Source organism: Styela clava, chromosome 10, assembly GCF_964204865.1.
Source record: "Styela clava chromosome 10, kaStyClav1.hap1.2, whole genome shotgun sequence".
In the NCBI taxonomy this organism is placed as follows: domain Eukaryota; kingdom Metazoa; phylum Chordata; class Ascidiacea; order Stolidobranchia; family Styelidae; genus Styela; species Styela clava.
Window position 1 is genome coordinate 21,714,383 of NC_135259.1, and position 14,717 is coordinate 21,729,099.

The 14,717-nt window shown below is 36.0% G+C and overlaps 1 protein-coding gene across 1 annotated transcript in view; it reads left to right on the forward strand.

Moving 5' to 3' along the window:
- The first annotated feature begins 2,333 nt into the window (after nucleotides 1-2,333).
- The window catches only part of LOC120337385 (inositol polyphosphate 5-phosphatase OCRL-like), a 36,680-nt gene continuing 24,296 nt past the window's right edge, over nucleotides 2,334-14,717 (forward strand). The window contains exons 1-5 of the mRNA XM_078117318.1: nucleotides 2,334-2,879; nucleotides 7,369-7,440; nucleotides 8,319-8,387; nucleotides 8,854-9,018; nucleotides 14,219-14,329. Coding sequence (XP_077973444.1) covers nucleotides 2,476-2,879; nucleotides 7,369-7,440; nucleotides 8,319-8,387; nucleotides 8,854-9,018; nucleotides 14,219-14,329 — 821 coding nt within the window. The 5' untranslated portion in view covers nucleotides 2,334-2,475. The remainder of the gene's footprint in view (nucleotides 2,880-7,368; nucleotides 7,441-8,318; nucleotides 8,388-8,853; nucleotides 9,019-14,218; nucleotides 14,330-14,717) is intronic.

The window sequence follows — 14,717 nt, forward strand, 5'->3', positions numbered from 1 at the left end:
TGAAACCTGGACAAAAGTAATTCCCTAGTGAATCTGATTTCAGAACTGTACCGGTGACCGGATGGAGCCGAAAAGGGTTTTTGCAATCATGAACGAAAATAAGATTGTTGAAGGAACCATTGGATAATCCCATACCCGACTTGGAATGGTAACCGGACGAGAGGCCGTGGTTCGCCATATGGATAAGCTGTCTTATCGGCTTTCCTCTCCCCCGGGTTAAATATGTAAATCCTAATCCTAATCTGCGTGAAATGACTACAAATGTTCTCAAGCGAAATACAAACAAATGGTCACAACAACGAAGAACCCTGTAACAGTAGCAAACCAACATATAATTATATTCAATGTAAAGAAAGCCCTCAATTCATCCAAAATCTATGGAAACTAATATTGTTTTTATGTGCAATAATATTGTTTTTATGTGCAACAATTGGACTGCCTTCAAATTTTGATATCTGTATAGACCTATGCATGTTCTAGAGTTTGTTTGTTTTGTTGTGTTCAGTTTGCGATGTCGATGCAACACAACATGACGTTGTCTTCGAAGTGAGCGATGTCAAGTTCAGCGTGTGCGTCATATGCTATTATTTTGATAAAAAAAATTATTTTAATTTTTTCTCGAGTCTCCTGCGACATCCCGCAATCAGTCAAATTTTTTATATACATAACATAACGCCCTCTATCGAATGGCGGTCTTTTTGACGAAGTTAGCGTCTGTAGAAGTCACATTTGAGCCACTCGAAAACGAAGTGTCAATTTTATGCTCAAACGAGATTTTTTAATCGAAAAATAAATTTAACTGCGCGATTAAATATGATAATAGATTTAGATAGATAAGGACTCACTATAGAAACTGCCAGAAGCACAATATGACGTGATTTAGTCAAGATATAAACGATTGAAAATTTCCGAATTAACCCGGTTTTACGATATATACTATAAATATAAAATGTCGCTTGTTCTTATATTTGGTTACTACCGGTATGTGTTTTCTGATTTCGATGCATTCACTCTTTTGGTGTGTTTTTTTAGAGCGTGACACGTACATTTTTTAACTTTATTTTAAGTTATGCTCACGTTCCAGGTACTGGTATCTGTGCATTTTGTTTGTCTGTTTACCTTTTGTGTCAAAGAACTGAAATAAAATGATTGATTGATCCATTGAACTATAAAACTCTCATTTTATTAGATCTAAATCAACGGTGCACAACTTGCGGCCGTCGTGACAAAATAATGCGGCCGTCCACATACAAATACAAAAAAAAAAGTAAAAAATATAGGATTTGGCGACTATGCTGGTGCAAAAAGAATGATGAACAGCTGGTGCAGAAGTCTAGAGACAAGGGAAATTTGCCGGACACATGGAAAGGCGCAGTTGAATATCCAGTGCTACAAGGATTGGCACGAAAAACTCTCGTTCTTTTTGGAAGCACTTACATTATGCAACTTGCTGCAACATATCTGCGCAAGAACAGGTCCACCGAAAAGAAAACTCCGTTTAAAATGCGAATATTATACTTCCAAGTAGTCCTACATACTTCATAATTGGGCAGACTGCACCTCGCATGGGTCAAATACACGGTTATGACGTCATAAAAGCCAAAAAATTTGCATGCCTTCGCCGCGCTCGTCAACCCCCTTGCGGCCGTATTGAATACAAATATATGCAATGTGGCTGCCAATAGCAAAAAGGTTGTGCACCCCTGATCTAAATGATCAATACTATTCACATTTATTTTAGAATGTGTACAAGGTCATTCTCTCTTATTTGACATGTTTATGTGTTTTCTACTGTGAAAAAGCAGATCGTGCTATTCCTATTGGTAAAAAAGTATTGGACGAACTAATAAGGTTTGTGCTTCTGTACCGCACAGTTCTCCAATTCAAAGAATCCCCACGTTCAAAGACGTCAATTATAACATTGAGTGCAAACCTCTCCTTCCCGAGACAATCTGATCTGAGCATCTATATCGGCATGGATCAGCAAATCAGATTTGTGCATAAACCTTAAAAGAAAGCGCAATTTAAAACATCACAATTAAATTCTCGAAAAAAATTAATTCAATTTTAAAAAAAAATTTTTTTTTAGCCTAGCATTCGAGAGTTTTTAGCAAAAAAAAACATGCATCTTTGGATTTTAAGGCGGCCCCATTAAATTAGATTATCATCGAGACAAGTATGGAACAATCTGTCATCGTGCCAGACACCTCGTTTTGTAGCCAATAATGTTTATTTTATTAAACCAAATGTCTCATTCAAGCATTCGTGCCGCGGCTGTGCCATACGGATTCAAGATAAGTAGACCTGCAGTTGAACACACAATTATTGTTGTACCTCGTTATTGTTCTTTAGATATTATTAACCTTTAGGTTGCATAGAAGTTATTTAATTTAATACAGAATATGAGAATTTTTAATCACCGTTGGATTTACTTTTGAATCCATATCAAAGTTTAATTCTACTCTGCGATTTACCATGGAGATTGTGAATGAGTTTGATCCGTTGGCTTCATCGAATACCCAGGATAATAATGCAGAGTTTGAAATGGATTTAAATTTTGGAAATAAATCTGATTCAAATGGTGCTGGAATATTATTACGTAACTATCAGACACCTGTAAAAGAAACTAACACAATGGGAACTCTAATTGATCTTTATGACACAACAGAAGAGAGTACAAACAATAATAATCCAATACAGAGGCAAATATCTGGCCCTACAGATGTTCGATCAAAAATTTCTACAAATAATGCTCCTATAAGACCAGCACGTCCCCCGCCTCCCCCTCCCACCAAGAAAAGAGCAGTCAGCGAAAACTCATTGATAGATTTGGATCCCAAGTTTGTCAATTTGCATATCAAGCCTTCAAATTCTTCAAGGTAAGATTCAAAAGCAATGAAGCATGACTAGTCAGAATAATTCCTTCATAGCAGAAGTGTGTCAATGCTGCCATTTATGCTTTATTGCTCTCTTAGATTGGTTGATATCGAATGGCACCCAAATAGCTATTGCTTTTACTTACTCTATACATTGGGTAAATATAGTATATTGATATTTATCTTAAGGAAGAAAAATGTTGATAAAACAGCTTGATCATTTGGCAAACCCTGACAATTCTTCCATTTGCCTGCCTTCGGCGAGTATGGGGATAATCAGTTATGTATTTCAGGTACTTGCCTGTGTTTCTAACACTGTTTACTGTGTATCAAGCAATGTGATATATTTTCTGTTTTAGTGTGTCATAATCGCATACACTTCGAATGTCGCTGTAATTGTATCAGTTATGACTTATTCCTAGGATTTATTCATTTTATCCCTCATTCAATTATATTTATTCTAACCTGTAGCGCTGTAGGTGTCGCTGCTTGAAGACCTTCTTAGGTCCCTCGCGACTCCGGTCACACAAAAACATGATTAGTACTGTAATTTATTCATTATGTCACTTCATGTTTGAACGTGTTTTTTTGTGATGACAAAATAAACGATTGATTGATAGATTGATTTCAAATCAAAATAAATTGTGGAACGACAAATTCAAAAAAGTTATCGTTTCATTAAAACAATCCCCACATACAGTATCCACCCACCCCCCCCCCCCCCCATGGTAGGGACAGATGGAATCAACCAACAGCCAGAAACATTTAGTGATGCTACTTTGGTATGCAGCATTTGTATAATCTCAGTTAGGGTTAGGGACTGAATTGTATGAAAATGTCCTTATTAGATTGAACACATACCGATGTGGCATTACAATTCGTGTCACTTTGATATGAGTTTGAGATCACGTTGAGCAAGTGAGATTGCATACCTAAGTGGCATCGACTTAGCCCTTTGAGTCAACTTTGAACTCAACACGTGAGTCTGATTCCTCACGACTCAGGGCTTCAGTAACTTCCACCCAACACTGCAATAAAACAATAAACAATATTCCTGTTGTATATGCCAATCAAAATAATATTATATTCAAGTTTCACAATTTTTCTCTGGTCTTATTACCCAAGCTTGGCCTGTTTGTTAAAGTTATTATTTTAATTGAGATTTTCCTATTTATCCTAACTGAGGAGCTATGCTTAAGCATCTTCTGATTTGTAATTGTAAGTACCGGTAACTATTATTTTCCATTATGTTTACCGTATTTCCCGGCTAATAATAATAAGTCTACCTGGCGAATAAGACGAAGCCACATTTTTGCACTGAAAAGATGGTGATTACATTTAGCAATTTTCAATATAGCCCTCCAATAAGACGGGCAGAAAATTTTCTTCTCTGTTGGTCAGTTAATAAGCAGTAATATGCGCTTATAATTACATATGCTTTGGACCAGGTCATGAAAAGCGACTTATTAAGAGCCGGGAAATTTGATATGTCTTTTATTTTCGTTTATTGCCATCCTTTGGTTATTTAGCTAATTACAGTATTGTGTAAGTTGGCTTGAAAGTAGGTGTCTGTGCATTGGAATAAAAATTATAATGAAACAATTTGGAATAGAAAGACAAAAATCATTAAATATTTGCTGTTTATAAATGATTAACCTCGGCAAGGCAGCTTGACGTCTTTTGTTGATTGCTTTCATATATCATAGGCAAGGGTGCGGTAATAAAACTGACACTGAGATCTGCTTTTCTGAAGTATTGGCTGAATAAAATAGAACACTTCCCACATTTGTCTTGGATAGAGGAAAGTTGAGTAATCAGCTCAATCATAGAGCAAACTACAGTCTATTGAGTTTCTGTAGTTGATGAATTTTGATGTGGCAGTCAATAGAATAAGACTTTTGTATATACTACGGGGAAGAAAGATGATTAAATGTTCTATTAGATTGCGCGGCGGTGTGGCTCAACGGTCTAAGCGTTAGGAATACGCTCGCCACCGCACCTCTAATTACTCTGCGTGGGTTGGCAGGTTCGAATCCCATGCAGGGATGGTTATGTGCGAGAGGATTGCTGGACTCCTCGCCGTCATTGGGTGGTTCACGTAACCGCTGGTCGGTTACGGCTTTCTCTACCACCAAGTAAGTCCATGCTTCCGAAAACAAACAATATAACTAATCCCATACTCGACTTGGAATGGTAACCGGACGAGAGGCCAGGGTTGGCCATATGTATAAGTCGTCTTATCGGTTTTCCTCTCCCCCGGGATAAATATGTAAATCCTATCCTATTGATAAATATAGAATTCCTTTTCCAACACGGCAGTCTGCAGCAAGGGGTCTGTGTTATCAAATACAACTCTACAACTCACTTCAATAGAAGACCAAAAAATTATAGGCCTTCTTGATTTATTCATCCAGAGGTAATATATTATAATATAAGTCATTAATATAGGTAAGTTAGTATTCTTGCAAAATGAACTGAGAATTTGTTACTTTTGGAATAACTACCGTCCGGAAAAATTCGTTTAGTTGGAGGTGAGTCAGCATGGATTGCTGCAACTGTAATTTTAATTTGAGCTCTGATATTTTTATGGTCATGCATCAGTGATTTATTGATCCAGCAATCTCTTTCATTCAGATAATTCTTTTTAATCACACACAAGTGCCAAAATTGGTATTGATTCTGAGGCTTGCATTGTGGGGTTGTCTGTCAAATATTAACCATCGAAGGTTAGCTGAAAGCATAAGCAATTTAGGTTGCTGTGAACTATTTTTACACTATAAACAAGAATCTGTGAGCCACTGAATGTCAGGAGCAACATTTATTGGTAACATCTTAGCATTTTAAATTTGATTGTTAAGCAAAAATGGTATGAACTGAGAATATTGATCAAAGCATTGTATACCTCAACAATTATAGATAACCAATTAACTTTAGTGATTCTTTTAAACAAACTTCAAATCAATCAAAGATACAAAAGCACAACATTTATTCCCATATATTTAGCCATTGCTCTCCTGATTGACCTTCCATTATTAGATTAACATAATTGTGCCAGTAGATTAGAATAGATATTGGGTCAAGTATGAACTTGCAGAAAAAGCTTTATCAATCAGTCTTGGAACAGTTCAAAGTGTGATAGCAGGTTAGAAGTTGAAACATATATTGTTATTCAATTGCGCCAGCCATGTCAAACAGGGGAGATTATGATCTTTCAGGAAAATCAAAAGTATGTCGCGAAAATTAACGGAATTGTGTTATAACTACCATAATATATGATTGAATATTTTATTATAAATGTTTTTCATTTGAAATGCTGTTATTTTATAAATTTATTTTACCTCACATGTCGTTTACCTGTTATGTAGTGCCTCTATTGTTATCTACTACATGCTGCAATTTTGCGAGATGCAGTTTATTTATCTACTGAACCAAATTTAGCGAATATAGTGATTTTTTAGAATTTCAAAGAAAAATCAGGCAGAGATGAGAAAGAAGAGTTGACCTTTTGCTTTAATTCCTTAGATTTATATGTTTACAAACTTTAAATGGCATAAGTACACATTAACGATCCCAAAATTGAGTTTTATTTCATAATGGCATCAAGTTTTTTTCACTGATAAGTTGGCACAACTCGAACAAAAAGTTTGGAAAACGCTCTATTAGTGGCATCAGTGACTGACTGCTAGTAGAGAGCCTTGTTCAGGGTGAAACGTATTAATTACTATTAAAAAATCAATGCTTAATGTGGTGATCTTAGAATAATTTAATTATATATTTTTAAAAAGTGGGTACCGTAAATGCTCGTTTCAACGCCCGGTCTTGATTAAGGGCCCATTTGAATAGCCGCCTGTGTGAACAGGACATAAAAATGAATAAGGGCCATTATTCTCGTTTAAATCATACTTGAGAACTGGAAATGACAATATACGGTATTAATTATTGTAACGATCGATCTTATCTACCGGTATTTTTGTGTGTAATTTACTTTAAAAATAACAAGCGCCCCTGCTTGAATAAGGGCCGGTTTGAATAAGTGCCCGGTTAGTGAGTATGTTTAAAAAAATGAGCGCCCGGGCTAATAAACGAGCAAATACGGTATTTTAAATCTATGTCATTTATATCAGAACGTTATTCTTAGCTTTTTACTAATTTGGTTTTCACAGAGAGTTGGGTCCTTTATAAATGGCTGTGTTTAGAATTGAGTCTGTTTAATTCAATTCCCTCCAACCCTCAGATCTCGATTTTATCTGTGTGAATTTTTGCTGTGCTTGGCTTTCTATGAACTTTTGATCAGTTAATTCGATAATAAAATCATTCGAAAGCTATCAAACATAATCAAATGTCTCTCACTATTTATTTGTTTTTAATTCAAAGATTTTAAAGCAATGGTTACGCTTAATTTTTTGAAACTATTTCGATTATTTTGAAGTTGTACTTTAGTCCTACTAACGTTTAGATTCTGTGAACTAACTGCTTGTTTTATATTTTACAGATCACTAAAGCAAGCCTCAACCTTTTTCATTGATTCTCCACCAAACCCAAGAGACACAAGAACAACTACAAGGTAAGTAGATCAGTAGATGCAGTTGTGGAATAGTGCTAGGCGTTAGGAACACGCTCTCTATCTGATTACCCTCTGTACCAATAATTGAAACCAATCCCCCTATATCTATCTCCTTCATTTTCCCAAATCATGCGTTCAAAAAGATTTAATAAAGTGTGGTTCTCAAACTTTTTAGACCGCGCTGCCTTTTTATAATTTGCCAAATCCACCTCAAAAATAACTTGCTTACAATAAGCTACAAATAACAGATAGCAAGGCGAGAGTATGTTTTATTCAAAAACACATTGAAAATACGTGAATGGATATGTAAATATCCAAAACGAAGAAATGTGCAAATTTAACAATATTTTCAATTTGCTTCACACCCATCAAAATGTTTTCTACACCCCACCAATATATTCTGTAGCATGATCATGATAACAAATTCTGGCAATAGAATAAAATTCTACCCAAAAATTTTAATGTTCTAATGTCAGATTGAATTTTATTTAAACCTATTCTCTTGCTGGGTATAGAATACTTGCAATGCCTGTAAATTGCTTGCTCTCTAGAATACAAACATCCCTTAGGTCAGGCCTTCCCAAATTTTAATGTTTGCGACCCCTTTTCAATATATTACAATTTTCCGTACCCCTTGTTGAGTCTTCTTCGATCCTATGGATTTTCTCGAAATCGTGAGGTTTCATTTTGCGATAATTTTAATAATTGTGTTTCAAAGCGAAGCACAATAGATATATATCGGTATTACTTTGCATGAAATTGGTGCACTCACAATAACAATGCGACCCCTAAAATTTGTTGCATTATTGGTTTGGGTAGGCCCTGTTTTATATGACTTCCCAACGCATGAAATATTTCTCCTGCATCTTCTACTTCAGGCCATCAAGAAGTGGGTCGTCCTTTCACAACGATTCCTCACTAGATGTCGCAAGACTGCCAGTTACAAGGTGGGTTGTTTTGTAAAGGTTTGCCATTTTTATCAGGATTGAGGGGTCAGACTTCGAAATATTTTTATTGACGATGGAGTCAACAGGGTTCGTATTTTAAAACTGCCCAGAGCTGGCAGTTCGAGGTGATGAGGAAAAAACGGCATGTTGTGTGTCATATTGGCCTAGGTCTGAAGTATTAAATTCATGGTGATAGGATATATTTATCTATTCCGGATAGATAGGAAAGTCGCTAAAAGGAAGTAATAATATGACGAACCACGGCCAATCGTCCGGTTACCACTCCATGTTAGGTATGGGTTTAGTTAGCCAGTTATTTGTGTCAGAAGCGTAAACTTGTGGTGGAAGCCGTAACCGGCCAGCGGTTAGGTCCTTGTTCAGATCAAAATTTATTAAAGTTCAAATACTTGATATATTATGGGCAGATCAAAATCCTGGTCTTATTCCTAATTTTTACTTTTTCCAGAGAACCTCAGCCTTTGAACAGCGGGTCATCCTTCTTCTATGACAACATGTCTTCAGCAGACGCAAGTGAAGTCACGCCTCAAAAATTATTTGGAGGACGTGAACAAATTATGCAGACATGCATGGAGAAAAGACAGGAAGAATACACGATAAGGAAACCTTTCAAGTGAGTGAAGACAAAATGTTTTGAGAAAGGCACGTTATGCTTTGTGTTAGGTATACGCTTGTCATTGCACTTCTGATTTCCCGGTACTCCCGAGGTATGTGAACCAAGATGGCGGACATAACCATATGTGTACCAGGTTAGGGTTAGGCCATAATTTTATTCTGATTTTCCTTATTTCAGTTTTATTACGAGTTCGGGGATTGTCTGTGTTAGCCAAGTGAATATACCCCCTGTCCATAGGATTCAGTCCTTTTATACAACTTGATGTAAAGTATCGAAAAAAATATACATACACTTCTGGAGCGCCTATTCCCATGCGCGGGTTTTCAAGTTGAGTCCTGTGGTCGGTTACGGCTTTCTCCATCATCAAATCAATTCATCTGAAGAAAAGAATATATGGCTGACAAATCCCATACCTGACAAGGACTTGTAACTGGATGAAGGCTGTACTTTGACATATGATTAAGCCGTCTTATCAGCTTTCCCCCCGGGATAGAAATGATATCTCATCCTTATCATAAAGCTTTTAAAATTTTTATAGTTTTTTGTTCAGAAAATTACTATATTAATATTTCGTATAGTGCTAGGAGACATCTCTACTAACTCGCTTTATAACTCGAACAAACTAATTCACTGATTTTGCCCACCAATAGTTTTCTAATTCACAATTTTTATAAAATGTCAATTCTTGTAAATGTCCAGGTTCCACCAGAGCAGCCCAGGGGTTCCATGATTTTCCATGCAAAATAGGAGTCCGTATTAATAAATGAATATTTTTTGACTATAATCAAATATCTATTAGGTTTGCTGCTGTTATTAAACTTTGAAGATCATTATGTTCCATATATAGTCATAGTTTATGCTATTCAGATAATAAAAGACAATACAGGGGTTCCTAGAGACTTTGTAATATTCCGAATATTTATGTTTGGGGTTTCCCCCCCCTGGAATAGCTTGAAAACCATACACTTTGCATTCTAAGTCTGATCATTAGTCATTATTAAGATTTTTAAAAACCTTACGCCATATGAATCTATATGAGCCTTCTTTGGGGCTGCACAATTTCATATCTTGTTCAAAATCTATGATTATAATTCCCATTTTGATCTGAGACAATTTGTGTATTTTCTATTCTATTTTGAGCGTTTCCAGCTGTACAGGCATCCCAGCTGTAGGGTTTATATATCAAATCTGGCCTATTGTGATATAATAATAGAATCTGTGATGTCATTATCATACATATTGCTATTCTATAATTACATCATACGATTAATATGCAAAGCTTGTGTGTCATTGGACTATGGAAGACCAGCGAAATATGTAAACAATTTTTTACAAAAAAAAGAATGTCGAAAGGGGTGTATATATATGGCTCCCACAATTCAGAGCGACATGTTTTGGCCATATCTCTTTGGTATCGTTATATTTAAAACTTTTTGTATTCTATGTGATTTGAGAGTTTTGCTTTACTCTAACCTAAGTGTTTCTGTGTAATTGTGCAACAAGACTTGAATCACCCAGAATAGGGTGAGGGGTTACTTTTTTTTAGTGGGCCAGTTATGGATAATAGACTTGGTTACTGGGTCAGAGTCTCAAGCCTCAATATGAAAAAGTATGAATAAAACACAGTTCATTTGCAACAGCTAGCTAGGCCAGTGGTTCCCAAACTCTTTAAAAAAAATTCCATGTTGGACCCATCGCAATTTTTTTCATGATTCGCGGCCTTGTGCATTAAAATGAAACATTAGAAGATCACAACAAAAAATTAGTGCGCCGTATGGTATAGTGAAAAACACCTTTTCCCCACCTGCTCTCACCAACAAACGTGCAAAAAGCAACGTCAGCTATACCTTTGCAGTCAGTTGGCTTGTAATGGCTTCAATTGAACTCTCTCTGTGATATCACAGGCCCAAAGCTCTGGGACATCATGTTCGAAACAGAAACTGGGGAATCAGTGTTCCCAGCAGTGTTTGCAAAGGCGACAAATGTGTCAGATTTAAGCACTCAATATTTGTATTATCAAACTACCGTATCTACTCGTTTTGTAGCCCGGGTCCATATTTTTTTAACCAAACTCACTAACCAAGCCCTTATTCAAGCACGGGTGCTTGTTATTTTTTGGAACAGTATTGAATGATCCGTGATGTTTGTCAAGTCACCACAATGACCACATATAGATAAGATCGATCGTTACAATAAATAATATATTGTCATTTCCAGTTCTCAAGTATGATTTAAACAAGAATGACGAAAATTTTGACTTTTTCTACGCACCGCAGGTACAAATCCGCAAAAGAAGAAAAGTTCGGCGACGCCCTATCAATATTGAAACGACGCACTTGGGCGTCGCGATGCCCAGTTTGAGAACCATGGTGTTACGTAATCAATGCTATCTGTTATGTAATTGGACGCTTAAGGTGCGAGTGTTATCTACCAGCGCTTAAAATTCAACAGCGTTGTGACAAAAGCGCTTCTTATTTCCTATTGTTCTCTACCACTAAAAATCAGCTTTTGCATCGGGCGGGTATTCAAGCACCGGCCCTTATTTATTTTTATGTTCTGTTTACACGGGCGGCTATTCAAACGGGCCCTTAATCAAGATTGGGCGGTAAAACGAGCATTTACGGTATATGTTATATAACAGATTTCTTTCGCTGACCTTCTGAAATTGCCTCACGGACCCCAAAAGGTCCACAAACCCCAGTTTGGAAACCACTGAGCTAGGCTAATGTTTTTATATTAACGAGCGCAATGTATCAATTGAGGTCATTATGGCGTTATTTTCGCCGATATTTCCAACTGAAGTTTATAAAGTATAGTCAATTATTATCTCAACAGGCACAAATGGGCAGGATGAAACACTTCGGTAGGCTGTATCTGGCCCGCGGGGCTTAATTTGCCCATTCATGACTTGGAATAATTATTCCTGCCATAACATCCTTATCATCCATTGTACAAATCCCCCAGTGCAAAAGCATAAAACAAGGACATTATTATTGAACCCATCTTTTAGCTTTTATGTATGCTGTTTTTATTTTCACACCTGGAAGTAGGCAGATTTGCTTATAAGTTGTGACCTAGGTCACATAAAGGAAACAATGGTGACGCATGCTATGACAATACCATATTATGAGTAGGCAGATCATATTTTGGTCGAAACGTAAATTTCCTCAAATTAAGAAACCACCTTATATTGTGTTATGAATCTAACTATCTACATAGTTGATGAATCCCACAATTCAGAGCTATCTGAACTATTTTGTATTTGACCATATTTCTTTGATATTTTTATACTGAAAACCTTTTGTGTATTCTATTTAATTTAGGAGCCATGCTTTATTCTAACATACACTACACATAGCAGGAGCTCGGCAGGGTTCCCAGAGTGAACAAAAATGAATGTAAAACTGGCCAAAACTGAATACACTCGGAAGTCTGAACTAATATTTCTGAAGGAATATCAAATACTAAAATTAAATTATTTTTAACAAGGACATGTCAATGTAAATTCGAGTAGTTGAGTTTGAAAATTCAAGAATGTTAAAAAAATTATCATTATAATTTTTTAAAATTTGGACGTAACTCTTTTAAAACTATTCCATATTCAAGATGTCAAAATAGGAAATATATTTTTTGAAATCATGAATATATTTAATTTATTCAAGTTCTTGATTAGTTTTGAGCAGCCCTCAGCAGACTTCTACACATTATTAGACAGCCATATAATAATAGATACAGGAAATGCCTGTGATGATATGACTGTTGAGTGTTATGTTTATAGAAGCTGGTCATGTGAATAGTGCTTGGGCTTGAATATTATCAAACTCAGTAATCAGTGGTTTATATTTATCACCCTACTTAGGCAAAGCAGTATGGTGGCCCATCGTTGTCACACGTTTTTATTTTGAGAAAATTTGCTTCTGCTTGGGACCAACGTTGTCATGCATAATCCTACACGCACAAACGGTGTTCCCTGGGTTTCTAACTCACTGCTCACTACTGACCGTACCTGTACCCATGCAATCAATACCGGGTACGATCAGACGATATCTGTATCGCACGAGTGTCCGGACAACTGAGCATTTAAGCAGCATTCTCCAATTCAATTACCTTCTACACGTAAAAACAAAATTCTCGAATTTTTGTATTCAATTCTATATTCTCTTACCATTATTTTATATAAATATATTACTTCTAGTTGAACTTGTATCATGGAGAATTGATAGAACATTTGCATATTAAATTTATTGAATATTGCTCAAGAAAATCAGTAGTGAGTTAGAAACCCAGGGAACATTATTTTATTCACGTTCGTTTTTTATTTTTTTAATTTTTTTTTTATTATTTCATGTTTTTTCACGACTATTTTTTTATTTTGCTTTTATTTTAAGTTTTTTATGTTTATTTTTTATTTTTTCAATTTTACGTGTGACAACGATGGGCCACCATAAAGCAGTGTATAAAATTTATCTTTGTTTTGGCAAATACACTTTATTTTTGTGGTGGTCAGATAAACTAGGCGACTACAAAACCAGAAGTTTATCCATCACCATACTAAAAATACATGCTGAACACACACGAATGTAAAAAATGAAGTAAAAATGACATTTCGGGCTGAAAGAGACGCATAATAACAATACTGGCTATCGAGCTTTGTCGCTATTTTTTTGGCTAGTAATCTGTAATATTTGAGCTTAGACAAGTTTGATTATTGAAATTCTTAACAGAAAAATTTATTTCTAGTCATAATTCGACGTATTTTTGTCTGTATAGAAATAATGCTGGTTGCTTGCTTCTTACTACTATGTATAAGCTTGGCAGCAAACACCGCAACTCCCATTTTCTTGATATGTGATGGCCCAATGGTCGGTGTGTTTTACCAAACATGTTCGTGTTGAACGTTTAAAATTTCAAGGTCAAATCTCTTGCCCACCAATGGCGTTGCACGTGCACCTGTCTTTTTTTGCCAGGCAGGTTCTGGTTCTTCCGATAACATAGCAGCTGTCTATATTAACGACAGGAAAAACATTTGATTCGCTGTTGTTACCAAGTAAACCATTTAATAAACAATGAAAACTAACATCATTTACTTCTTTACAGTTATGCTAGACTGACCTTTAGCAAAAATGTTTCTTCCTAATCTAAAGCCTTCTTCAAAGCAAGTTTTGAAAAATTAAACCTCATGACTGTTTTCTTTCAGAATATTCGTGGGAACGTGGAACGTGAACGGACAGAACCCACCTGATGAAGTCACGGATTGGCTGAGCACAGACGATTTAGTGAGGGATCCACCGGATATATATTTCATTGGGTGAGGATATGAGTTTTCTTCTTCAGGAGAATTTGCTTGAAGTTAGGGGCATACATCTCTGATTGAAGTTACCACTGAAAGGCCAAGAGTTGATATCATATACAATAATTGGGGTTTCGTGCATTACACACGCTCATTCGGATGCAAACGAGACTCATCCCTAAGTATAGTCAAGTCAGGAGAGACCGGTAAAATCCAAAAACTATTCGTACTCAAAGAAAATGTTAACTCATCTTAGAGTGAAATTATGAATGGCCACTGGAATTCTATGAGCAACTGAAACCATAGCCTATATAGATTACACCGCCAAGTAAGAATTGGCGTACTTAGTTTAGTTTGATGGTATGGCTCATTATATTCCACATACTATGCAGGGGGTCGTGTGGCA